This window comes from Epinephelus lanceolatus, chromosome 15 (assembly GCF_041903045.1).
Source record: "Epinephelus lanceolatus isolate andai-2023 chromosome 15, ASM4190304v1, whole genome shotgun sequence".
Lineage (NCBI taxonomy): Eukaryota > Metazoa > Chordata > Actinopteri > Perciformes > Serranidae > Epinephelus > Epinephelus lanceolatus.
In genome coordinates, this window is record NC_135748.1 from 8,790,664 (window position 1) to 8,816,372 (window position 25,709).

Genomic DNA, 25,709 nt, shown 5'->3' on the forward strand with positions numbered 1-25,709 from the left:
CTAATCCTGCTACATGCAGCACCCTGGGTGAACCAGGTGGAGTGCAGTCTGTCTCATAGTAAACTGTGGTGCCCTCTAGTGGTTTAACTACCATACATCTGACATTCAACATCAACACTGAGAAGGGAATTTGACCGAAATGAAAAAAGAATATAAGTCTCCCAAAATTATGCCCATTTACTATTAGCACTTATAAGAGAAAGCTTTAAAAAAGAGAACTGTCAGTGTTTCACCACATACAGTTTATTTTTATATATATATATATGATCCAGTCTAAGCAGCTAAGATATTCTGACATTTGTTAGCAAGTGCAATATTCAAACAAAATGTCAGCAAGGCAGATTTAGATGACAACAACGTTTTAACTCTGCACAACTCAGAATTTTTTTTACATTATTCAATTTCCCCCCAAAACACTGTGGAACAGCTGAGCTTCTCGCTTGCTAGTCAAAAAGAAGTCCCTACGTCACGTACCACGGGCTCTGGCAAATACAATATAAACATTAGTACACCACATAACAACCATAGCTGCGTCCGAAATAATTCTCAATAACTACGTCCTACCATTATTCACTCATTCACTACTCCATTTTCCCTATATTTTGAACTATATAATGAGAGGTGAGTGATTTCACACAGCCATATAATCAACAACACAACATAGATGGCTGATCTTCATATTTAGATAGGTTAGACAGAGCATGCGCAGACGAGGTGGCCGAGTGGTTAAGGCGATGGACTGCTAATCCATTGTGCTCTGCACGCGTGGGTTCGAATCCCATCCTCGTCGAACATTTTCGTGGTATCAAATAAAATAGTGCTAAACGGCAGAAAAGCGATATTTGGGGATTTTTAGGAAACCCTTGAAGGCAGCAACGGTTCGTGTGCTTCGTGTCTGTATGTTTGGTCTACCTGCGCCGTCCACGTGTGTTGAGGCAGCACCGGCTGCACGGATAGTGGTGTGTAACCTATAGTCTTACCTTGGTGATTGATAAGTAAGTGTTCACTGTGCTGCCTCTTTTATACTAAGTGCCTTGCAAAATGTTCAATTTATACTTGGACAGAATCTCCCAAATGTCTGTAGATAAATAGATACTGTAGATAAAATTAGGTTTACTTAACCTGGTAAATGCTGCCATCCAGTGGTAACAGGACATAAAAAAGTAAATCAAAATAAACGCAAGAGGAAGGTATCCATCTGCACAATAACCAATTTAATGGAAAAGTAGGTTACAAACCTCATGATGGCTGGCCTCATTTAGCTGCTTCAGTGTCATGTCTTGATGTCATGCATGCTGAATCACTGTCATTGCTCATGTTATTAGTAACCCTTCCTACTGAGAGACAAGCTGCCAGCAATGGGGGTGGACTCACACCTGTTGACCTAGATCACAGACTACCTCACAGGAAGACCACAGTATGTCAGGGTGAGCGACTGCCGCTCTGAGACTGCGATCAGCAACACTGGCACACCGCAGACGACTGTGCTCGCCCTTGTCTTGTTCCCCATGTACATTTCTGATTTCAAGTACAACTCTGAGTCATGCTACATGCATAAGTCCTCAGATGGCACTGCAATTGTGGGGTGTATTAAAAGTGGACAAGAGGGCGTGTACAGGAGACTGGTGAAGGACTTTGTGAAAATGGTGGCGGTCAAACCATCTACAGCTGAACACCTCATAGATGGAGGTGGACTTTCGGAGGACCAGACCGCATCTGCAACTGGTCTCCATCGAGGGGGTCAATGGTCGATGTGGAGGTGGTCAAGACCAACAAATACCTGGGGCTGCAGCTGGATAACAAACTGGACTGGTCAGCAAACACTGACACTCCTGAGGAGGCTGGGGTCTTTCAACATCTGCAGGAAAGTCAAGTGTTGCCAGCGTTCTCTTCTGTGCTGTGGTGTGCTGGGGTGGCAGCATTAAGAAGAGGGACAGTACTCCACTGGACAGTGCTGCTCTTACACTTGAATTCAATCACCTTACATTGCAATACCTACACTGTCAGGTATTTCAATGTAAGGCGAGGTCCTTGGATATTAAAATGATAGAGTTAAAACCTGCATACAATATTAAATATAACCTAAATTTGTTTATTGACAACTCCTGCTAAATTAGATTTTTTTTGAAGTCTTCCGTTTCTCTAGTGATCTTCTCCTTGATATTAGGAGCTGCATCGTACTGTACACATGCCCTGCATATCTGTGGGGAAACATAATACAATAGACCTTTCTGCAAAGAAACATCGTCTAGACACATAGCTCTGTCAGCATTTTATTTTACAGACAATTAAATAAGCTATAGCATTGTATGGGTCAGTAAAAGCAAGTCTTAAAAAGAAACTATTGGACCACATTATGACATTCCAGTTGACTCGATCAGAGCAGAAGTGGTCTGCTGATCCTGTCTCTGAGGATTTAACCAATGATGAAAGTACAAATTACCTTGTCCTGTAACATCACTCTGCCAGCTCAGCTCGTGTCCAGCCGGTTAGAAATATCCTCCTAGCAAATATCCATAAAAAGACTTAGACCATTTCATACCGAGCCTCGAAAGTGCCAAAAGTGATCTATTTTTTTAAAACTATTTGCACAACATAAAAAAATTCTATCTTTCAGGACTTTAGGGACAAAAAGTTAGGGGCTGTGTCCCCCAAAACGATTTTCCTGCGGCCAGCGTATTTGTCCAATTATTCATAATGGCAGCGCCATGTAATTAGGCTATGTCAGAGACGCCAGCAGTGTGACAAGGCAAAGGGAATCTAGTCGGCACTTTTGGTGTGTTGAGTTGAACAATGTTTAACTTTGGGTCAAATGCTGTACCCATTACTGTCACTTTTCACTCAGCCGTCCGATCACAGTGGAGGAGGGACGAATACCACCAAGATCAACCGTGACATCTTACATGAACAAGCGCTGATCAACAACAACAATGGAGGAAAAATATGTTAATACACAATATATACATATACATATATATATATATATATATGTTCCTCTCATGAACAAACATAGACTGTTGGGTCTGTCCTCTCCCCACGTGCTTTAGCCTCCTCTTTATCCAGATTAGGTGCTCCACCTTGCACTGAAGTTTTTACTTCTGTGGATATTCCGTATTATAGCAACTAGACATAACCAAAGCGTCTCAGCTGAACATACGCTGCACAAGCACTTTCCTGAGGAGTGCCTGGCATCTTCAGCTGGGACAAAAAAACGCTTTGATGGACATGAGACCTTAAATCTTGTTGGATAACAACACTTATGTCAGGCGTCAGCTCATCAAATTCCCAGTGACATTTTGGTGCCTTTAGTAGAAAAAAATATGAATGCACAGAGAACCAGAGGCGTCCTCTCATTCACGCAATTGATAAAGCTATTAACAGTGTTGAACATACCAAGACAAGTGCTGAAATTTACTTACACCAAGGTGTGACATGTAACATGACATACAACATATTGATGTTGATTCATAATCAACAATGCCCTGAAACACACCATCACAGTATCATGGCATATGAAAGCCAGCTCCTGGATATTTGTCCTTGTATAGTCAGCCATAAGTTGGCACAAAGATAGAAATGTGATATCCATAGTAACACTAGAAGTCCTTTTCTTTAACAGTGTTCTGCAACAGACAACCAGCCGGAGTTAGAGAGCCTTCCAACGGAGAGTCATAAATGTTTCATGGTGAGCTGGGTCACAGGATCACGATACACAGGATGAACCCTTTTATCAGTCTTTTTGTCTCATAACTTTATCAGGTAACTTTTGGTCCTGTTGTGTGGCCACCCGTAAGAAACAAACGCCCAGTTTGGTGACCCCTGAGTTCTACAAGGTCGTAGTTATGCCACCTTCTCTGATCTTCTCCCTCTTGTTCAAACTAAGCTGGCTGTCTGACAGTGTTGGATCAGTCTTACGATACTGGGATCTGGGCGGGGCCATGTTTGTGAGCTCATGCTGCTCGGCAAATAGGAGCCTCTCGTTGTCTTGGCGGACCCTCAACAACTTGGCAATGCGCTTACCAATGAGATAAAACATCTCGCAGATACACATAAAGATGCACAGCGCGCTGGATATGACCATGAACAACATGAAGATCTTTTTCTCTGTTGGACGACTGATGAAGCAGTCCACGGTGTTGGGGCAGGGTTCCAGTGAACACTTGGATAACCTAAAAGAAAAGAGTAGGCAGGAAGGCAGGAAAAAGTGTAATTTCAGTGCATATTCAGTTTGGCCATTCTCTTCAATTTTCATGTTTTTCTGCGATGATGAAAGTAATGGTATGAGCGTTACCTCGGCAGGTCATATCCGTGGTATATCCGATAAAGGATGTAAAGAAATGATGTGTCGAATCCAGCTTTGAAGACCAAACTCAGCAGGTAGGTCCACCACAGGCCCCCTCTCTTCTTTCCAGGGTTGGTGTACAGGTGAGAGCCGTGGTGCAGCTCCACATATTTCCTGTCCTTTCCTTCACGGTACTTGACATGAGCCATCACCATCAGAGACGGGCAGGTGACAAAAATCAGCTGCAGCGCCCACAGACGGATGTGGGAGATGGGGAAGATGTGGTCATAGCAGATGTTGGTGCAGCCAGGCTGGAAACAAAGTAAAAGAACTTAAAAAAGTTTTTTCTTTAGTGTCTCAGATGGGTAAAATGAGTGATAGAACAGGTTGTGTTTGTGCCAGAGGTAAAACCAAGGCACCTCAGAGGTTTAAAGAGGCGATTCTTTCATTTCTTACCATAGCTAATGCAGCTGTCATGAAATGATAAATACAAACAACACCTCTGCTGCCACAATTAAAGATCACCTGGGGGATGTGATGGAGGTTATAATGCTTCTATACAGGTAGAAAACTACAATATATCTAAATCTGCAGCCCTTTTATTGGATCCGTGAAATAGACATAAATCTTGACAGAAAAGCAGGAACATTACCTACAGCAGTACTTTTCCGTGCAAGACTTACAGACAATTATGTAGTCAGCATGCTACAGTTCATTTCTATTAGCTTTACAAGCCACTGTGTAAAAGAGAGCTATAGTAATAAAAAGGCTGTTTAATAATGATGATCACCTCCTGGTTATCTTCTGTTGGCAGGAAAAAAGTGTTTGCATCGTAGGCTTCTGCAAACCATGAATACATTACAGCTGTAGGCTTCATATGCATCATATCAACATTTCTAAAGTGTAGCGACCAACAAATAACAAAACCAGTTGTGTTTTAGAGTGGCATTGCTGTTGCATTCCAGTAGCTTTTTAGCCACTTAATGTGGGTGTTTCATAGTGACCCCTTGCTGTTTATCCACTGGACTAGGGATAGTGGCACAAAAAGCAATTGTTTTTTACCGAGACATCCTTGTGTTTGATCCTGTTATAGTTATTTTTATGGAGACATTGCTGCATTTCCTGCCAGGATAGTGCCAAGTTTTGAATCAACTTTACAGCACTTCACAGAAACCCCACTACCCACTAACCTGACTGGTGTTTTGGAAGTGTAACTGCAAAGTGACACAGACACACCACTGCACAGGTATAAATCCTCACAACAGTGTAGGCTACGTGGATAGGCTACACTGTAGGCTCTGCTTAGAGCTGACGCACAAGTATAAATTTGCCTTTAATGACAGCATTGTAAAGAAACATAGAGTTTCAACATATCTGCTACATAATACGGTCAACTTGGGTGTGATGTCATTCCCTGCTTCGACCTCGAATTTTTGAGGTAAATGGAAAGCAGCAAGTGATGGGCAAAGCAGTTCTTTAGATGTTACTGAATCACTAGAATCAGTTCATTAAAAAGATTCGTTCAAAAGATTTGTACACCGAATCGTTCAGTGCTTGGCGAGAGGAGCCCTGACCCTCACTGAACTGATACACGGCTGATCTGCTGCTGTTTCTGCCCTGCACTGGTGAGTCTCATTATTGGCCAGCCTAATGTTTTAAGTTTGTTTATCTGGAAACTAAGTCTGTTAAAACAATGGGGAGGTGTGTGATTGTGTTCATGTGGCTTGACTCCTGGCTACATTAGCCGTTAGCTTGGAGAAAACGTTCCCTATGAAAGTGTATCGCTGAGAGGAAATGATTTGAATCACTCAGGGATCAGGGTTATGTCGTTCACGGCACCCTGGCTACCTCGCAACTCACGAGTGATTCATTGTTCGCACGGACTGATTCGGCAGTTCCACTCCCAGCCTGCACGCTCGCTGCTGAGCTTAACTGAACTGAGAAATGAACGAATCAGTTCCGGATTCAGTTTAGTACGTTCACTCAACAGATTCGTTCTTTTGAACGATTTGTTTGCGAAAGACACAACACTAAAAGCAGCAAAAGCCCACAGGTGAATTGAAGGTGTCAAAGCCAAACCATGGAAAGAGTGCTAACAGCGCAAACAGTGCTAACAATGGTAACAGTGCTGACAGAGCTATCATTGTTAACAGGGGATGGTGGTGGGGGTAGGGGGTTGACTGGAGGGTGTGCACAATGTAACTGTGATGAATCAGTCTCAATATCAGCAGTAACTGCCATATAAGTGCACTGTAAAGCAGCGGCGATAGGCTAGCCAGTGGGACATATGCAAACACGCAGGTGCAGCTGGACCGTCTGCCACAACTAAGAACTTGGATAAAAGCTTGGATTACAACACAGACAGGGTGAGTTTGACTTAATTTCCTGCTCAGAACACCATTACTCCACCATATCTTTACAGAGCAAATAGTCATTTGCTGCTATATTTGTGGTTTGAAGTGTAGCACGGAGCTTATTTACAGGACTGGATTTCATCATTAAAACCTGCATGATGTTCATGTGCTGCGTCCCTTTGGGAAACTGATTTCTCCAGTTAACTGTGTAACATGTAGTACAGAAAAAAACAGTGTTGTTCCTGTGTTGATCTTACCTGTCGAGTATTACAAACAAAGTCTTTACTTTCGTCACCCCAAACCCTCTGCGCTGCCACCACAAACACCAGGACACGGAACACAAAGACCATGGACAGCCAAATCCTCCCGAACGCAGTGGAGTATTTATTGACTCCACTCAACAGACTCTCCAGTCCCGACCAGTTCATCACTGCTGCTGCACTGGCCTGGGCAATAGACACGAGTGCACCCTGTAAAAGAGAGGAAGACAGAAACGTGGGTTATGTTTCCACAAGAAGAAGAGGTCATAGCTGAATTACTTATTATTTTAGAGAATGTCGCTAATTGGCTTTGCTTTCTACAATAATGAGGTCAAAGCTAGGCTTGCTTTGTTAAGGATTAGCCACATCTTGCCCAATCCAACAGAGAAGGCTACATTAAGACAGCAAGGTGTGTCAGGCACAGAGCTTGCCTGGGCTCGCATGAAATCATTCATACAATCCGATCTGATCAAATCAGCCAGGAGAGGGAGGTGACATTTCGAAAAGAAGTCTATCTAGTGTCTGTGGTTGTTTTTTTTTTTTCATTTTACTGTTGCAAACAGCAAATTCAGTTGAAAGCCTCCCGACTTTTTTAATCCTTCATAAATTGTTATTCAGGGTTATTATCATAAGGCCTCTCACTACAGAGAGTCCGTGCTTCAGTATATAACAAGATGAACACAGGCCAGAGAGGGTGGAAAATAAATGTCTTTGTAAGCTGGCTGCAGTCTTTGCTGGATAAATCAACATGTATTGTTATCTTTTTTTAAAGATAATTTTAAAGATGATTTTAAAGATTTTTTTTATATATAAAAATGTGGACAAGATAGTGCTTCTATCTTCAGATATATAACGTGTACAACCAGAATCTTTGAAGTCTGTCAAATACTGTAAAAACCTACCAACCAGGAAGAGAATCAAAATGACCACTCTACAAAAATATGCAAAGTAATTGCAAAAAGATTAAAAAAAGTAACTACCAAAACAGGCAAAACAACCACAAAGAGACACAAAATGTTTACAGAGACAGAAAACAACCAAAAAAAGACACAAAATTACCTCACTAACACACAAAATTACATCAGAGGCCAATCAACTACAAAAGACACAAAAAAACTCCACAAAGACACACAAAACAACTACAAAGAGACACAAAACAACCACTACATACAAACTCAAAACAAAAACTACAATGAGGCATAAAACAACAACAAAGAGACACAAAACAACTAAAATGAGACACAGAAAAATGACTTCAAGGAGACACAAAATAATGACTACAGCAATGTCTATGTGGCTCCTATGTAGGAGAGGTGGTGGGGGCCATTGCATATCTATGCCCAGGGGCTCATTGTCTCATCATCTGCCCATGCACAGGAGGACAGGTAACCTTTAGTTCAACATTTTGGGAAATGTGCTTACTCTTAGTTACAGCCAGCAACTGGTTAGCTCATCTTAGCACAAAGACTGGAAAACGAGGAAAACAGCCTGGCTCCGTCCAAAGCTGCCTACCAGCACCTAGAAAGCTGTAATTTCGATCTTGAAATATGAAAACAAGGTAATATCCTGTTGTGGTCAGATGGTAATCCCAGATTTGTGAAAACTCCCATGAGATGTCATGTCCCATGTTTCAAGTGATCGCCCAAATGATGATCTTTCCCTAACCCTAACCAAGTGCTTTTTGTACCTAAACCTTAACGGACCGCTACCATGTCATTAACCACATCATAAAACAGTGAGACAAGAACATCTTGAGGCGGCTTATCTGGGGTTACTCTCTCGCCACAACCATAATAGAGTGCTCCAGGTATGGCATTTTTGTAGGCAGATGCTGAAGTTAGCATCGCCTTGGTTCGCTCAAAGCCAATGGGATTTTTTCATCGGATTTTTGATTATTGCAGAACATGCTTTGTTCAGCAAGATAATCTTCACAATCACCAGAGGTAAAAAGCTAATGTTAGGCTATAAATAAACTGTGCACGGTTGCATGACCTAATGTCGCCACCACAACAAGGCTGTAAAGCTATGTTCTGCATGATGACATTCTGTAGTCTCATTTAGCCACTCGATAGCGACTGCCTTTTTTAAGACAACTTAAAGCTTCAAAATTGAGGAGTGGGGTATTTACTGAAGTATTTTATGTTGTTGAACAAAACATGAAAGTTCCTTCAGCTTGTGTTAACCAGCCCGGACCACTAACTTCCTGGAGTGTCCGCTGGTTACCTTGCAACTACTCCCAACCAAGAAGTAATCAGACACATAAACTGCAAACAGCTAATTTACATTCTGCACTTCAGTTTGAAGCTAGCTGTGTCCACCTTTAATGAAGACTTCATGCTAATACAGGCTAACCAGCAGCCATGTCCAGCTACAGTACATACATAAATGAGAGTGTTATCAATCTGCTCATCTATATCTCAGCAAGAAAGGATTTCTTTACAGGAAACTAAAGGTGCTACTTTGCATGGAGCACTTGCCTTTCTTTAATCCATAGACTGTATATAAAGAATTAAGACCACAGTTACAGCTTTTCCTGTGACAAAGGGATAGTACTATTACAAGTCAAAATGGCCACAGGGCTTGCACATGCTGTATTAAAGTAAAGTGCAGCATTTGTCACTAAAAGTCAACTCAATTTTAATTCCACCCTAATTTGAAGCCACATCTGGCTACATGTTTGTGTGCTGTGTGTTTTTTCTAAAACTAAACAACCTTTATTTATCTTTATACTCCATCCTGGACACTGTGAATTCTGTCCACACAGCTGCCGCGTGTGTTTTAACAGCAAGCATCGCTGCTGTTCTTGTCTCTGTCTGCTGCTGCTGAATGAACACTGTGGGAACAATAACGTGTGTGCCAAGGAAATGAGCTCCATGAATGAAACAGCCTCGTGTCATTAGTCCAGTATAAATACAACTTCAATCATAAAGCTCCTGGCACATGTGTTTCTGAGTTTAGGTTACCTAGATACTGGGCAGTGTGCGTGTTAAACAAATCTGTCTTTGTCCTGGCTAACAAAATCTAACTTTAATGGTTTCCATAGGTACACAGGACCTGCATTTTACAAATAGAAATACCATACTGATATCTTCTTTTTTAAATTTGGAATATACTAATTTTCATTTCAGTCAGTGTTAAACGCAATAGTCATGAGGTTATTAAAATGAGTGTCTAGTTCAGCATGTTCCTATTTGCTGTGATCAAATAACAAACCTGTGCTTAAAGGCAGAAACATTAACCACTGAAAGTGTCATCTAGTTTTATTTAAAGGAACAGCTCATCCCAAAACCAAATCCACATATTTTCCTCTCGCCTGTAGTGCTATTTGTCTGTCTAGAATTTTTTGTGTGAGTTGCAGAGTGTTGGAGATATCGGCCATAGAGATGTCTGTATTCTCTCCAGTATGATGGAGCTAAATGGCACTCAGCTTCTGGTGCTCAAAGTTCGTTCGTTCATTCATCTTCTAACCGCTTCATCCTCTTGAGGGTCGCGGGGGGGGGGGGGGGGGGGGGGGGGGGTGCTGGAGCCTATCCCAGCTGACATCAGGCGAGAGGCAGGGTACACCCTGGACAGGTCACCAGACTATCACAGGGCTGACACATAGAGACAAACAACCATTCACGCTCACATTCACACCTACGGACAATTTAGAGTTATCAATTAACCTAGTCCCCAATCTGCATGTCTTTGGACTGTGGGAGGAAGCCGGAGTGCCCAGAGAGTACCCAAACTCCGCACAGAAGGGCTCCCACACCCGGGATCGAACCAGCAACCCTCTTGCTGTGAGGCGACAGTGCTAACCACCACACCACCGTGCCGCCCCGGTCCTCAAAGTGACAAAAAAAAAAATACATTTGAAAAACTCAACAGCAATGTCTATCCAGAAATCTCAAGATAATCCACAGAACTTGTTGTGAGCAGTTTTATGTAGGAACTATTTTCTTCTCTTATACCCGCTAGCCCAAAGAGAGGCATGCATCTACTGCTAGCTCACCTAGCATCACTGGGCTAGCTAACGCTCAAGCTCAGCCAAGGAGGACACCATTATTGTTTACATATTGCACTGTAACAAGATGGTGTAGTTTGGTAGAAAGAAAATAGTTCCTACATGAACCTGCTCACAACAACGTCTGTGGATTATCTTCAGTAACTGGGTCATATTGTTGAGTTTTTCAAATATTTTTGGCACTTTGAGCAACACAAGCTGAGTGCCATCTAGCTCCATTATACTGGAGAGAAAGCAGACATCTCTACAGCTGATATCTCCAACACTCAGCAACCCACACCAAAACAATCTAGACTGATAAACAGTAGTGCAGGTAAAAGGTAAAATATGATTTTGGAGTGAACTGTCCCTTTAAGGACAGACAACATTAACCACTAAAAGTGTAATCAAATTTAATTTAATTTCAAAAATGTGTGCTTCTTTGATGAGTATAACAGATTTTTTAAAAAATATTTTTAGAATATTTTGTTCTTTGTTTTTTCCACAACGATCATGCTTGAAGTCCCACTTAAGATTTATAATTCCTTATTAAATTGCTTTGTGTTTTTATACTGTTTGCTTATTGTACAGCTCTTAGCTTTTAAGCTTACTTATTTTACATATTCATATTGCTTTGTATTTTGTTTTTTTCTACAGATGCTTCCTGTTTGCATTATCCCTTTGCTGCTAGCGTTGCAAATTTCCCCACTGTGGGATGAATAAATTATCTCACCTTAACACCACCTATGGTTTCTGGCAGTGGTGTAGAGAAAGGTAAACACACATGTATGAGGTATACCCACCTCTTTTGCTGGTCATTTACAGTATACCCACCTATTAGCTAAAAAAAATATTGGACATACAGGAGAGTATATCCACTCCCTTCTCAGAAATGTACTTATCTACCTAGTAGTACATCCACCTCATCAACCACCACTACACCACTGGTTTCTGGAGCAGTTCGGGATCACGCAGTGTTTAGAAACAAGTAAAATATTTAGATTTCACTAAACAGGAGTGGCTCAACACTGAGGACTTTTCGGTGTTAACACTTTGAACTCGGGATTTACTTCACTGTCATTTAGTTTAGGCTAAATAAAATAGCCTACAGTTTTTAGGCTTGTGGTAGTAACACTGATACTGACCTTTTATAAAACATCACATCTGGTCCAATGCCACATACTATCCTGCTCTGATTATGATGTGACCAGGTTCTACATTAATATTTGTATATTTTAAACCTCCAACAGGCAATTACTTCAAAAATACCAAATGTTGGTTCATAATATGTGCATTAAAATTACCTGAGTTGTTTATGTGAAAGAATATAGTCACAAATTTAAGTCTGGAAATTGAATATATAGTAAAGAGTCATGTTCAGAAAACTGTTTTCATCTCAGGAAAGCATTAAGTCAGGCATTTCCTCCATGATAACATCAGCCGCGTGGTATTTAAGTATTGCTTGATATACATCACTGTGTGTGTGGAAATGTTTAACTTAAAGAGGGCTACATTCCACAGTGCCTTTCCCTGTGTGCTGGATCTACAGTTTTAGGCTTTAGGGGAAAACGCATTTTCTTTATACTGATTGCTCAACATCTTGCTGTACTTTGTGTCTTAGTCAAAGGAAAAGGAAGTGAATCTCCCATTGTGTGTGTATTAAAGGTTTTCCGCATATGTAGGCATGAAAAGCAACATGTACCATCTTGTTTTAGGGTAAATAAGGTAACATCATTTCTGTAACTGTCTGTGTTTCATTTAAACACTGCTGGCTACAGTCTTTTGTTTACCGTTCAGTCCTGACTTTTAACAAATGATACAAAATGAATGATATTCCAACAAAAAGAACCTTACCTAGTGCTGAAACCAAATCCCCAAACCCACTGAGTCGTCACCAGCAGGAGAAGAATCACAGCTATACAAAAGTAAAGTTCAATATAGTGAAGTAAAAACTGGTCAAAACTATTCCACAGACTTTTCTCTCTCTGTCTGTCTCCGCTCTCTTGCCCTTCCCTCAGAAATCCTGCCAAACCAGATTCAGCAGCTGCTACGTCACATGCGCGCACACACACACACACACACACAAACTTTACATGCTCTGTCTTGTTAGTGTGTGGGATACAGGGAGACTCCACTCCCTATGAGCCATGTAACCTAACACCTCATCAATAGGTAAAGAAACAGACACATATGCTTTATTGAGCAGGTTGACAAAACATCCATCCTTGCCAGCCAAAATGTGTGTGTGTGTGTGTGTGTGTGTGTGTAAGTGTGTAGGAAAAAGAGAGTAAGAAATGGAGAGATGCCACACCCTTTATGTTGTTAACTCCCAAGATGCCTGTGGGAAGTAATGCAAATGTGTTTTAACAGTGAGCAGTGTGTTTACATGGCAACAGACTGAAAGAGTGAACTCACGTATTGCCAGTTTATTTGAAAGAGAGTAACAGCGTCGAATAAACTAGAATAAATGCTATAGTACGTATTTGGTGCCTTAGGCAAGCCCCCGCCTTGTTGACCAGGACCAGCAGGATGACTCACTGTCTTCTGTAAATTGGTTTCCCATCAAGTTAAGGATTTATTTTAAGGTTCTTATTTTACAGAGCCCTGCATGGTCACATATCACTATACATATCTGATCTCACTCGTAGGTCACTTAGGTCTCCTAACCAGAGCTTATTGGTTGACCTTTATGCTCAACTGTAAACAAAAGGTGACAGTGTGTTTGCAGTGGTGGCTCTGACACTGTGGAATGCTGCCATGACATATGATGTACCGTCTCTGTGTTATCTTTACAAAGCAGCTGAAGACTCACTTATTTAAATGTACCTTTCTCTTGTCCCGTGCTGTCTGGTGTTAATGTCCCTGAACAGATACAGGTGTCTGCTAACATTTTATTAAGTTTTTCAGAGCCCAACCCAAACATGAAAAGCACAGTTTTATTGAATGTACAAAGAGTGCTGAGGGTTGGTTGGGACACCTTATTCTGGGCTAACAATATCATTTGAATAGGAAAAAAAGCAGTGTAACCTAAGATCTTCAATGTCATTTGGTCACATGATTCTTTTAAAAGGGAACATCTGTTTTTATGTTCTCATAAATTACTAAGATATGGAATTTTGACTGTCAATAAGTCAATAATAATAAGTGAGAGTTAAAAAAAGTTGAACTTTGCACATTCAAAATATGGTCAGCGCTTGAAATTTAGATTTATATGAAGTATTTATTTTTTTTACATGGCCTATTAACTCAGCAGTCTCTAAATCTCTCATTAGATTCGACATTCACTCAATGACTTCACAGCTTGTCTTATTCAATTAAGAAAAACATTTTTATGTTTTGGTCTACTTTTTGTTGATTTGCAGCAAAATAAGAACTATAAACAATATTGTCCCAACCGCTTTCTGCTAACTGTCTGAACCATCCCAGTGAGAATAGACACATTTAGGACTCCTGTGTGAGCTACCAATAATAATTCAGACAGCTAACCCCCAATTTCCACACTGGCATCAACTAAAGGCCAGAAAATCAGCCTTCTGATGATGTGTTTTTCATATGTGGCATGACTAAAAACAGTATGGTAGAGGAGAAATAACAAAAGAGACAAAAAATTACTTACACACCTGGGCAAATAGATAAAATGTCTCCACTTTGAGGTGAAAAGTGAAGAGGGTGTGGCTGAGTATTAGCATGGTGATAGCATACGCATTGTAAATGACCCCAATTTTCTGTAGCTGACACTTGTAATGTATTTATGTTGCTTTTATTTTGTTATTTCCTGTGAACACTGAAGTGCTTTTATTTTGAAGAGACAGTAGGCATAGAGGTTACAAATGGAACCAAAAATGTAAACAGTGCAGTAACATTAAGACGAAGATAAACAATATGGAAATAAAAAGGTAATAAGGAGTTTAAAGTTTAGTACCAGTGATAAGGGCAACAAGGTAACTGCATTCATGTGTGTGTAATTGTCGAATAATTTGAGTTTTTTGTGTATTTTCTAGCTTTCTGGTGCTGTCAAGGCAAAATTTTATGTTTCGTTTTGCAGTCTGTTTGTCTGATTTCTGTTTAGCTCAGATGTTGGTTGATGGAGTTAATAAGGAACAAATTAAACTGCATTAGACCATCAGTCCAGGCTTCTATTTTTTTAACTGGTACACTACAGGCACAGTCGCTTTCTAAATGGTTAAAAAGGCACCGTCCCAACTGTCTCACTGTCCCAACTGACCCTGCTCTCCCCTATTGTTTTTTTTTTTGTGTATGTTTCTTTTTGTTGTTATGGTCTTATTGTACTCATTTGAAGCACTCTGCGACCTTACTTTGTAAAATGAGCTATGTTAAATAAACCTTACTTACATACGTGTTCTGTCCACATTGTGTAATTAAAACACCTTAGAAATGTTGTAATGCCAGCAGTACAGAGGTCAAGTTGTAAATCACAGAAGGCTTTACTCGGAGGGACATTACCAGTACTGCCTTCAGTGCTGAACTAGGGACTGCACACCATTAAAAAGGAAAATATGGAATAAGGATAAAAGGCTGCAAACCTCCTTACCTGACAGAAAACACATTTTAGCCGTGAGCGTGTGTGTGTGTGTGTGTGTGTGCGTGTGTGTGTTAATGGAATTAACTGACACAAAGAACTTCTACAACCATCAATACACCCAGTATACTGTACTGCAGTGATATTCAACTGACAGCCCGCAGGCCAAACCCGATAGGGTGCAGGGTGGTCCCCAACCATTTTCTAATTTACAATAAATAAAAAAAGTTGATTCACACTGGGAATTGTTTCTGTGCTTGTGATAAACATAAGGTGCCAGAGTGCATTAAAAAAGCATCAAAATAGAGCTTGTTTATCAAAGAGTAAAGTGTGAGGGGAAGATCCACCGCACCCCCCAACAGAGGTCCGGGCTCAGCCCCAAATGTCCTCATGCGCCCTCGTGTACATGTGCGGGGCTGCTGCAACTGGCCCCTGGACTCCTTTCATTTTGTAAAAGTGGCCCCCAGGCAGAGCAAGTTGAGAATCCTTGCTGCTCTGTGTATGTGTTGGTAGATTTACTAGTGCAAACAGTAGATGGCAGCAATGCCTTCAGTATCAGTCTGACAGTTCCAGTTTGCCTGCTTGCAGCCTTATGATTTCATACAGTTTATTAAGTAAATGTTATTGAGACCGTTAGAATTTTCAGTTATGCCTGGATTAATAAAATGTGACATGTAGAGACATCAACACAAATCAATTAAGATGTCAGCTGCATTCCCGACTAAACCTAAGCTCGCTCACTATGCTGCAAAAGCATTAAGTGGCACTTTAAAAAAAAAGATAAAGCAACATAATGTGAAGTGAGATTTCAGCAGAGTAATTTTTAAGCATTAGTAATTTTCTTAATTCGTCAAGTTAGCAGGAGACAAGCTGAATAGTAACGGAAGTGTACTTACAAATTAAAAGGTCGTGATTTTACGAAACAGGCCAATGTGTATTTTTTTTAAGTATTTTATTGTTGAAAGCTTACAGCCGGAAGTGGCGTTGTTCATTGCGGCTAACTCGACATTTCTGTTCAACATGTCTCCTTCGCAGACTCTTCTCTTTCACTAGAAGCGTCTGGATTTTTCGTGAAACTACTGTGTTTTGTAAGTAGCCGTGACAGTCGTTTGTTTTTACCGTCGACGTAAGCAGGTGTTGCTAATGTGTAGCTAAGGTTAGCTGTGTTAGCAAGGCCGCTGTATCCGCTGTCATTTGGCTGTTATTGAAAACCGGCGACCGCTTTAGCCTGGAAGTGTTAGCTTTCTGTTTATTAAGGGAACATGGTTGTTGACCTGGTTTTACATGACCTGGCTGGCGGCGGAGCCTCTAATGACAGATGGCGTTGCTGATAAGTCTAGTGAGGTAGTTTCTAAATAATTTTGTCCTAGACTGGATATGTTGTAACATTTATAGTATGTACAGTAGCGTTAATGTATGAGTGTTGAAAATCAGCCACCAGTAACGTCAAGCTAGCGAACGTTAGCTGTAATTTAACGTTAAAACAACGACCTAGCTAAGGTTAACCAAGCGGGATGTTTCTGAAAAGGCATACAATGTTACGGTTCGCTAGCCGTGACTAGATATTATGCTTCTAACCATCTCTACGCTTTACTGCACTGTTAACTGTTGATTTATTACGGTCAGCAGCTCGAAGGTGCAAAAGCAGACCTCTGGCTGTTGATACAGTTCAGCTAACGGAACATTGTACATTAGCTTTGAAATGCTCAGTTATTTTCATGTGCATAACGTAACAATGTCACGACAAACTCGATGTAAAATCAGGTAGAATATCCCAAGCTGCTTGGTGGATGTCTAATTTTTTATCAGGCCTTATGAGTTAATCTCTATATGGACACATTAGCCAGTGGTCACGTGTGGACAGGGAGGTTGACGTTACAGAAAGCGAGCCAACGTTAGCAGAGCAATATTAACATGTTTTCCTTTACGCAGCAGGTTAGCAACAAGCTAGCGGGCCGTTGTCAGCCAGGACCCAGAAAAGCATCATCATCATCAATGGTGTGTCTACATCCCGGAGCCGTCACATTTTCCTGTGTCCGCTCAATGAACCATCTCCTCAGCTCTCATCACAGTGAGTATTTGACCACGAGTCACTGCAACATAGTCCCATCTTTCAATACTGTGCATATTAGCAGCTTACACTTAAAATGCCTTACTCCGACTCTCTTAGGCTGCACATGTATGGCGTTTGCGAGGCTCGGAGGGGAGTTTTGCCAAGCCCAGCACCTGCTGCTTATTGTGGACAAGTGAACAGGAGACACCAGCTAGGCGCAAACACTGCCATTGACGCACACAGGTGTGTAGCAGAAAGGTTGGTTTTGTGCTTAATCAGGTATATTATGAAAAGGTTTTCCATTTTAACCATGGCACAGTCTATGGGCAGCAGATAGATAGTAGAGGCACAGGCAGATTATGACACAGTGGTCCCCAGGGCCTGGGCTCAGTAAAGCCCCCTGTGGGAGGACAGGTATAACATGCTGTTGTTTCTCCCCACAGAGTTCAAGGGTCCATGTTGCAGAGTACTCAGCCCATCTAAAGTCATATAGATAAACTGAGGGGATAGAAACACTCACATAAAATATATCTTGATGGTTTCCTTCTTGGATCTCCTATGCAAATGCTGAGGCTAATCCTTAGTTTTTCTTTGTTTAGGACTTTTTTTTTTTTTTTTTTAAAGAGTGGCTTTGTTATTGCCTTGAATGACTAAGCCCTTTGACAAGAAATGCTGAGTTAATAACAGTGACTTCATGCAGAGACTCTGGTTTGGGAGGGGGGAGGGTGCATGGACCTGGCAGACCCGCTCAGTAGTAGAGTGCATTAGAAATGACATTTTTTCTGTAGGCCAACGTAGAAGTTAGCGTTGCCCTGGTTACCTAGACAAAAAGCTACTGGCATATTCCCATTGGCTTTTGGATTGTTGCAAAAATAAGATTTGTGGCAAACAAACATTTATGATACTAACATGTTTTGCACATGTTCCTGGACAAAATTTAGAATTTTTACCCATGACTTGCCAATGACCTATAATAACATCTTTTTTATTTCCCCATTTGCCTGCCACTTTTTAAACACATCAGATTCATATTCCATTAAAACATAATTTCAGCTAGCTAACACACACGAAGGGCGAGACAGAGTGCAGGGAGGAAATGGAGAAACATACATGATGGTAAACACAACGTCACGCATCCACACATTAGTGCTACGTAACGCTGACAGCTACAGAACATACATTTGCCATTATGTCACATTACATAGAAGGTTACTGTAACAAATCATTACACACAAAAAATACCCCACTAAAAAAAACCATGACATAATTTTATGACATTTTCAGGCCTTGAAACTGTGATTGTGATTTTTGATGTAAATCGCCAGAAGTAAAAAGCTACCTTAAGGCTATAAACAAACTACACCATGGTCACATCACATAACGTTACCGCCACCTAAAGGCTGTAAAGCTGTGTTTGGCGTGATGATGTTCTGCAGCCTCATTAGCCACTTGTGAACAACCGCCTTTTTGAAGACACGTGAAAGCTTCAAAATTTATGAGTGGGGTATTTACAGTCATATTTTATGCTGTATAATATAACGTCAATGTCTCTTAAGCTTGTGTTAACCACAGACCTAGACAAAGGCTTACATTCATAATGAAGAGCCAATGAAGAGCCAAGCAATAACCAGTGGAAGGATACTTCAAAGACCATCTTCATGTCCTCATAGGTCCTTACTGCCATCCTGTTCAACCCATATGAAGACAAGCCAACCTTCAGCCTGTCACCTGTCCTGGGGAGTAGGAGAGGCTTCAGTTTTATCCCAGGAGTTTCCTCACCGCTCTTCTCCTTTCCTGCTTTTCCTTCCTTCTTTTGCTCTGATTCGTCTTCTCTGAATGGGCTAGTAGATTTGAAAGAAAGGAAGGACAGATCTTCTTTCTGTCTTTATTTTTTTTTCCGACTGTGGGTGTCTGCTCTCCATTCTTTTTGATCCCAATCTGTTAGATTTTAATTTTTTGTTTAAAACCAAGCCAATTTTAGTTTTTCCTTCATTGCCAAAAAGTTTAGATTTTTTACCCCTCTATTTCTATCCCAGGAAACTGGTCTGTCATATTGTTTTTGTTCTTTGTTTTTAATTAGTGAAATTAATTGCGAAGTGGTTTTGCATTTTTTTGTGCTTAAGGAGTTTTTCTTTTAGTGCAAAGTTTTTTTGTTGCTTTTTTAAATTTTAAATAATCAGAAGACTTTTGCTTTGATTCGTTTGAAGAAGACCCCGTCTGTCAGTCTTTGAAGCACAGAACTTTTCAGATCTTTTATTCTGCATTAATAAACCTTTGAGCATCTAAAAATGAACCGACCGGCCCCGGTGGAGATCTCTTATGACTGCCTGAGATTCCTCATTACGCACAACCCCACCAATGCACAACTGGGAAGGTTTATAGAGGTAGCACACATTTTAATAATTCATTTAAACCTTTCATTCATTTTCTTTTAGTCATAGAGGAAGCACCAGCAGTGTGCTTTGTTAATCAGTGTGTTTTGCTGTGCAGGATCTGAAGGCATATGGAGTAAACACCTTGGTGAGAGTGTGTGCCGCTACATATGACAAGACACCAGTGGAACAAGAGGGTATACATGTCTTGGTAAGTAACAAAAAATGTTAACATTTGAAAACATGTTGATGCCAAAATGATGAGCTCAGGTAAAGACTTGATATCTCTCCCAGGATTGGCCGTTTGATGATGGTTCCGCCCCCCCAGACCAGGTGGTTGATGATTGGCTGACTCTGCTGCAGACAAAGTTCAGAGACGAGCCTGGCAGCTGTGTGGCTGTGCACTGTGTTGCTGGATTAGGACGGTTAGTATGCACTGAACACAGGATTTAACGTGTAGTGTTTGATACATATGAACAACTTGCCAAAATAAATTAATGACCCGTCAGTTTAGTGAATTTTTATTTTTTTTTAACCTGACATTCATTGTCAATTTTTAAAGATTAAACGGTATGAAAATTTCATATCAGCGACCAAAATTTTCACATTCATCAGTATTATCAGTAGTTGTGAAAAGATGTGAATGTGAATGAAAATGTGCAAAAAGTACTGATAATCACCAGGCTTTATAATGAAAACCACAAACAAAATTAGCAGCACTGTGCACTTTTTGTTTGCAAAAACATTAATATAATAAAACAGCCAATACCTTATGTAGCGATATGGAAACCACATGTGCATTAATATTAAAATGGCATCATGTGACCATGCCTCTAGGAGACTGTTGTTAACTTTGATTGTTGCTGGGCAGTTTTTACTGCAAGGTTTTTAAAGCGCAGTAATAAAACAAGGTTTAATGATAAGTACAATTTGAAACAGTAATACTAACTGTGGTGAATTTGACCATGGTTTATCATGAATCTGGTAACAGTTTCCTCCTCAGCAGTCGTAGTGATGTTGCACATTCTAAAGATCTGTGGTACTAGATTTTCAAAATGAACAAAGCAATACTAGCCACTGCCGTGTCACTTTGATGTGTAGCTACAGGGTCCCAAAGCAAAATTTGCCATGAACTTGATAGAGTGGAAAGCTGGAGTCAAACGTCAGAGCTAGAGCTTTGATTCACTGCCAGAGCCTGATTGGGCCCGCCCCAAGCCGGGTTAGGGCTTGGCCAGGATGTAATTCCTCATTATTTCCCTAGGCTTAAATTGGTTCGGGTTCTCGTCAATTTAGTTGTGTTTTTTTTTTCCTTTTTTTAAAAAATGAAACTGGCAGTTCTCGTGCATTAATGGACTTAGGCAGGAGTTTCAGTGCACTACATCGAGTGGGAAAGGGGGAGAAAAGAGGGGGCTGCAACTGAGAGATGGGAAGTGATGGAACAGCGGAACAATATAGTGGAGAACTGACGGGGGAGAGAGAGTGTGTGTGAGAGGGACGGAAAAATCGAAACAGGAGGGGCTGCAAGGTGACTTGGTTTGCTTCTGCCTCCCCAGTAGTGGGAGAGATGTGTGTAACACGCAGCAAAGAGCGGTGATCATTATCTGAGCGTCACATTGTCACAGACCACTGTGTGCATTAAATGCACCAAAGGGTGCAGCCCGCTCTGCTGAACCTGTTATAGCTAAGTAAACATGTCAGCCCTCAGCTTGTGATAAATGTTTTATTATTAAAAACATATATCATAATATACAAAATACAGTATTTTTTTTATGTACAAATTCAGGATTTTATTCGGGCTCAGGCCCAGAAGTGCTGTGTGTGTGTTCATGTGGGGCCGAGCCTGGTTTTTTTGGGCCCAGTCAGAGGCCTAGGCAGAGCACAAACTGAGTTGAAACACAGTTTTAATGTCTGTGCTTCATACAGGACTGCTGTCCAAACAGATGGTTGAACATTTTTTAAAATCTATTCACTGTGTGTCCTCAGAGCTCCTGTGTTGGTGGCGGTGGCTCTAATTGAGTGTGGGATGGAATATGAAGATGCTGTGCACTTCATAAGACTGTAAGTACAAAACACTGATTCCACTGCTCTCCATTTGACTCAAATGTACAAAACAACTGCTCTGTTTTCTAATGTGCCATATTCAGTACCATCCCTGTAACTGCTCACACAGCTGTCACTGCTCTCAGAAATATTGTTCCTTGTGTAAAGTGTAATGTCTCTTTCATGTTGTCAGGAAGCGCCGCGGAGCGTTCAACTCCAAGCAGCTGCTGTACCTGGAAAACTACAAACCTAAACTGTGTCTGCGCTCCAAAGATGCCAACGGACAGAGCTGCTGTATACAGTAGGAATCTTCAGCTCCAAACATCTTCACTGCAGCTACATAGGAGACTTTCACCTTTTAATGTTAAACGGAAAGTTGACATGTTTGGGTAAATGTTTTGGTAACATTAAAGCCCATGAAATCTATTTAGAGCACTTAATGTATTTCCAAAAATTAAAGGATATCACATCAAATTGCTGAAATCTGTTAAAAACATATATAGACGTCTGATTTTACATAAAAAATGAACGTGGAAAAAAAGTGATGTTTAAATTTTTTTATTTCTGCTCCGTGGTCTGTGAACTCACCTCAGTATGTAGCAAAAATGCACAAATACTTAACCCATTAAAGGATGACCCCACAGTCAAAATGAATTGATTTTAACTGTCAGCTTTACTGTGAAACCAAGCTTGTTTGGTTGCAAAGGTAAAAAAAGAAAAAGAAAAACACAAACATTTATTTTGATGGTCCCTCTCTCAAGTCATTGTTACAGTAGCAGCTACGGTAAATGCCATTGATGTTAACAGATTTGATCAGATTTAAATTTACATTGGGAACAGACCTTATAGAAAATGGTGTGTCAGTAGTCGAGTATGTTTGACAGTTGATTCATTGTGATGTTAAACTGGTCTGCAGCTTGATATTTGTCCTAGGCTCCAACACTGCAAATGCTGAATAAATAGTTGGCAGTATGTGCTTTCAGAGGCTTGCTGGTTTATTGCACATCAGTCCACACAGTGGTTCAGGCTGATATGTTTATTCCAATATCTCCTCTCTGACCAAATCGATGTCCTGCAGCAGAATGTGGCGCAGATTATAAAGAACTCGTGAAGCAAAGCATAGAATATTTAATGGAGCAGTGTGTATGATTTTGGGAGATCTGTTGGCTAAAATGCTATATAATATTCACAACTATGTTTTCATTTAATCACAAGAAACTAAGAATTGTGTTTCTTTTCATATCTGTATAGAGAGCAGGTGTCTTCCTTGGAGCCTGCTTTGTTGTACGGCCATTATTCTATGGTGGCCCAGAACAGAACAGTTCTCTGGCACACCTGGAAAAGGAGGCTTGAGGGGAGGTGTGTTCAGTTGATTGCAATCTTCAACCTCACCACTAGATGCCACTAAATCGTACACTCTGCTCTTGTAGGAATTTGCTTGAAGGAATACTTATCCCGCAAAATGACCAATTGTTTATCAGTTACTCAGTCCATGTTACTTTTATAACGTTTTTTTTCTCATATGCCTCCATGATAAACAAAGAATACAAAAATGGAGAAATTTCTTGATGAATTGAAGTGGTGACCACGTTTATCAACAGCAAAGCTATATCAAAACTTCTGTTAACGAACTCTCACACATGCATGGGCAGTTTATGAAAAATTGTTTAATAGTAGGGTTTTGGTGAAAATGCATGTGTTTTGGAAGTACTGAGCATAAAAGTGGATAAGTGAGACTTGGATTATACTGCATGAGTTGTGTAAGAGTTCGTAAACTGATGTTTTGATACAGTTTTGCTGTTGTTAAATGCAGCCGCCTATGATTGTTCACCGTGGAGGCACTTGAGAAAACAAAGTTTTTTCCTGAACTCAGCGTAACATGAGGTGTCTAGCTGACACACAAATGTTCTTTTAAGAAAGACTAAAAGTTTAAAAAGATTTATAAATATGAGGTATGCTGTATAAAACAATACAACCTACCTACTATGTGTCCCAAGTCAGAATCATAGGCACACAGTCTGCTTCTCTAGAACAAATGTGTGTTGGCTGTAAATGTTTGACACTGTCCTTCATAATGTCACCAAGGCGAGAAGACCAACATGCTAAAAGCTCAGTTGGTGAAGGTATTTATAAATGAACACTTTAATGTTTTGGTAGATTGTCCTATTAGCTGTCAAGTGTGAAGAACATGAATGAAATCATCAATATGTCTCTAATTCTTTGGCCCCAATGCTCTATACCTCCATTTTAACATACACAGTGTCTATCTACACAGTGTATGATGGAGTGGCAGCATACAGTATATGATTAGTCTTCCCACTAGCACTTTGGCATAGGTAATACTGAGTGGTATTTGCATGATAACAGTAGGATGTACTGTTGACTGATAGTAGGCTCTATGCAGACACATGAGCATGTACTATTTACTGTAAGAAGGTAAAGAAATAAGCTAGCATTTAAGTAGGAGTGATACAAACATGTCTGTCATTTTGGTGCCCTGTGTTTTAATCATTGAATAGTCAAATGTACTAATGGGACAATCTCCTGAATACTTAATGTATTCCTATAACAACCAACATGGAACAGGACTGTGGACCCAACATGGCTGCCGCTGAAACCTTAGTGGCCATAGTTCTTATCTGTCTCTGGCTCTGTACCTACTTAGCTGTCTGGTCAGCTGCTGTGTGTGTAAGATGCTGTTGGGTCTCTGTGATGTTATTATTTTTTCTATAGCTTTTATTTTCTTTCCTTGTACCCTTTACCTGTTTGTACTTATTTATTTATTGATTCCACAGTGTTTCTTTGTGAAATGTCTGTCTGCTAGAAAACAAATCTAGTGGTCTTGTTGGAAAATTAAAGTGTTTAAAGTAACTGTTGCTTGTTGCAGAAACTATTTGAAAACTATCCTAATTGTAGATAGATGTGTCTATGGTGAAAACAACTTGTCATACTACATTGTTTCATTTCAAGCATATCTGCATAGAATTTATCAGATTTTCATACTTCATCCTCCAAGTGACCAAGAGATATCTGTCACTCACTCTGTGTGACGTCTTGTATGCCTCCATGAAGGATGAAGAATCCAAATATGGAGGAAATACTTGATGAATTGAAGTAAGGGGGTCCACATTTAACAACAGCAAAACCATATCAGAACATATCTTTACAAATGATCACCCAACTCATTCAGTATAATCCCAGTCTAATTTATCCATTTGTATGCTCACTACACCCCAAACAGACAGCTCTTTCTGACAGGGAATTAAACTGAAAGTGAAACTTAGCTGTGCTCTCTTCAATGCCAGACTTCATTGATAAAAACAGTAATTTTATTCGCTGAACACGGGAGCTGCTACTGCCATGATCCGTAGTTTGTGACATTGTGTGACTTTGGTGAATCCAAACTAACCCTCTAAAACACTAAAGTCACACAGTAACACAAAGAACTAGCTGACTGAGGCAGTGGCAGACCAGCAGCTCCTGTGTTCAGCGGGGTAAAATTATTGTTTTTGTCAATGGAGTCTGGCTCTGAAGAGAGTATAGGTAAGTTTCACTCTCTGTTCAGTACCCCGTTTGGAAGTACTTGGAAGACTGGATAAATGAGACTTTGATTCTTCTCCACAAGTTGTGTGAGAGTTTGTAAACAGATGTTTTCATATGATTTTGCTTTTGTTTAACATGGACCCCTATGACTTCAATTCAAAAATAATTTTCTCAGTTACTGGATTCTGCGATCACCGTGGAGGCATTTGGGAAAAACAATGTTTTCTGCATGATTTCAGTGTAACGCAGGGTTAGTAACTGATATACCAATAATCATTTG

General features: G+C 40.4%; 2 protein-coding genes and 1 non-coding gene across 7 annotated transcripts; 2 read left to right on the top strand and 1 right to left on the bottom strand.

The window, feature by feature from the left end:
* Positions 1-708: 708 nt before the first annotated feature.
* Positions 709-790, top strand: trnas-gcu (transfer RNA serine (anticodon GCU)). The gene has a single exon. It is a non-coding gene; the product is annotated as a tRNA-Ser (tRNA).
* A 1,470-nt stretch (positions 791-2,260) lies between these two features.
* Positions 2,261-12,901, bottom strand: gjb9a (gap junction protein beta 9a). Its single transcript, XM_033641999.2, has 4 exons — positions 12,736-12,901; positions 6,894-7,106; positions 4,292-4,593; positions 2,261-4,169 (listed from the first exon to the last, which is right to left on the bottom strand). Exons 2-4 carry the CDS (start codon positions 7,062-7,064, stop codon positions 3,827-3,829), a joined length of 816 nt encoding a protein of 271 aa, XP_033497890.1. The 5' UTR covers positions 7,065-7,106; positions 12,736-12,901; the 3' UTR covers positions 2,261-3,826.
* A 3,491-nt stretch (positions 12,902-16,392) lies between these two features.
* Positions 16,393-24,757, top strand: LOC117267228 (protein tyrosine phosphatase type IVA 2-like). Of its 5 annotated transcripts, none has more exons than XM_078174882.1 (8): positions 16,393-16,509; positions 17,357-17,492; positions 17,592-17,732; positions 19,145-19,858; positions 19,965-20,057; positions 20,141-20,271; positions 21,830-21,904; positions 22,080-24,757. In XM_078174882.1, the coding sequence occupies exons 4-8, from the start codon at positions 19,763-19,765 to the stop codon at positions 22,189-22,191; spliced, it is 507 nt and encodes a 168-aa protein (XP_078031008.1). In that variant the 5' UTR covers positions 16,393-16,509; positions 17,357-17,492; positions 17,592-17,732; positions 19,145-19,762; the 3' UTR covers positions 22,192-24,757. The 5 variants fall into 5 exon arrangements, with proteins under 5 accessions (XP_078031008.1, XP_033498871.1, XP_033498872.1 ...); XM_033642980.2 differs by having other exon boundaries at positions 17,592-17,717; XM_033642981.2 differs by having other exon boundaries at positions 16,399-16,509; positions 17,354-17,492; positions 17,592-17,717.
* Positions 24,758-25,709: the final 952 nt, after the last annotated feature.

Excerpts from the sequence above, each read along its gene's own strand:
- LOC117267228 (XM_078174882.1), top strand. The coding sequence starts at position 19,763 with ATGAACCGACCGGCCCCGGTGGAGATCTCTTATGACTGCCTGAGATTC. Across the intron at positions 20,058-20,140 it reads AAGAGGGTATACATGTCTTG|GATTGGCCGTTTGATGATGG; the intron begins GTAAGTAACAAA and ends TATCTCTCCCAG. Across the intron at positions 21,905-22,079 it reads GCTGTGCACTTCATAAGACT|GAAGCGCCGCGGAGCGTTCA; the intron begins GTAAGTACAAAA and ends TCATGTTGTCAG.
- gjb9a (XM_033641999.2), bottom strand. The coding sequence starts at position 7,064 with ATGAACTGGTCGGGACTGGAGAGTCTGTTGAGTGGAGTCAATAAATAC. Across the intron at positions 4,594-6,893 it reads TTGTTTGTAATACTCGACAG|CCTGGCTGCACCAACATCTG; the intron begins GTAAGATCAACA and ends CTTTGTTTCCAG. Across the intron at positions 4,170-4,291 it reads CACGGATATGACCTGCCGAG|GTTATCCAAGTGTTCACTGG; the intron begins GTAACGCTCATA and ends CTTTTCTTTTAG.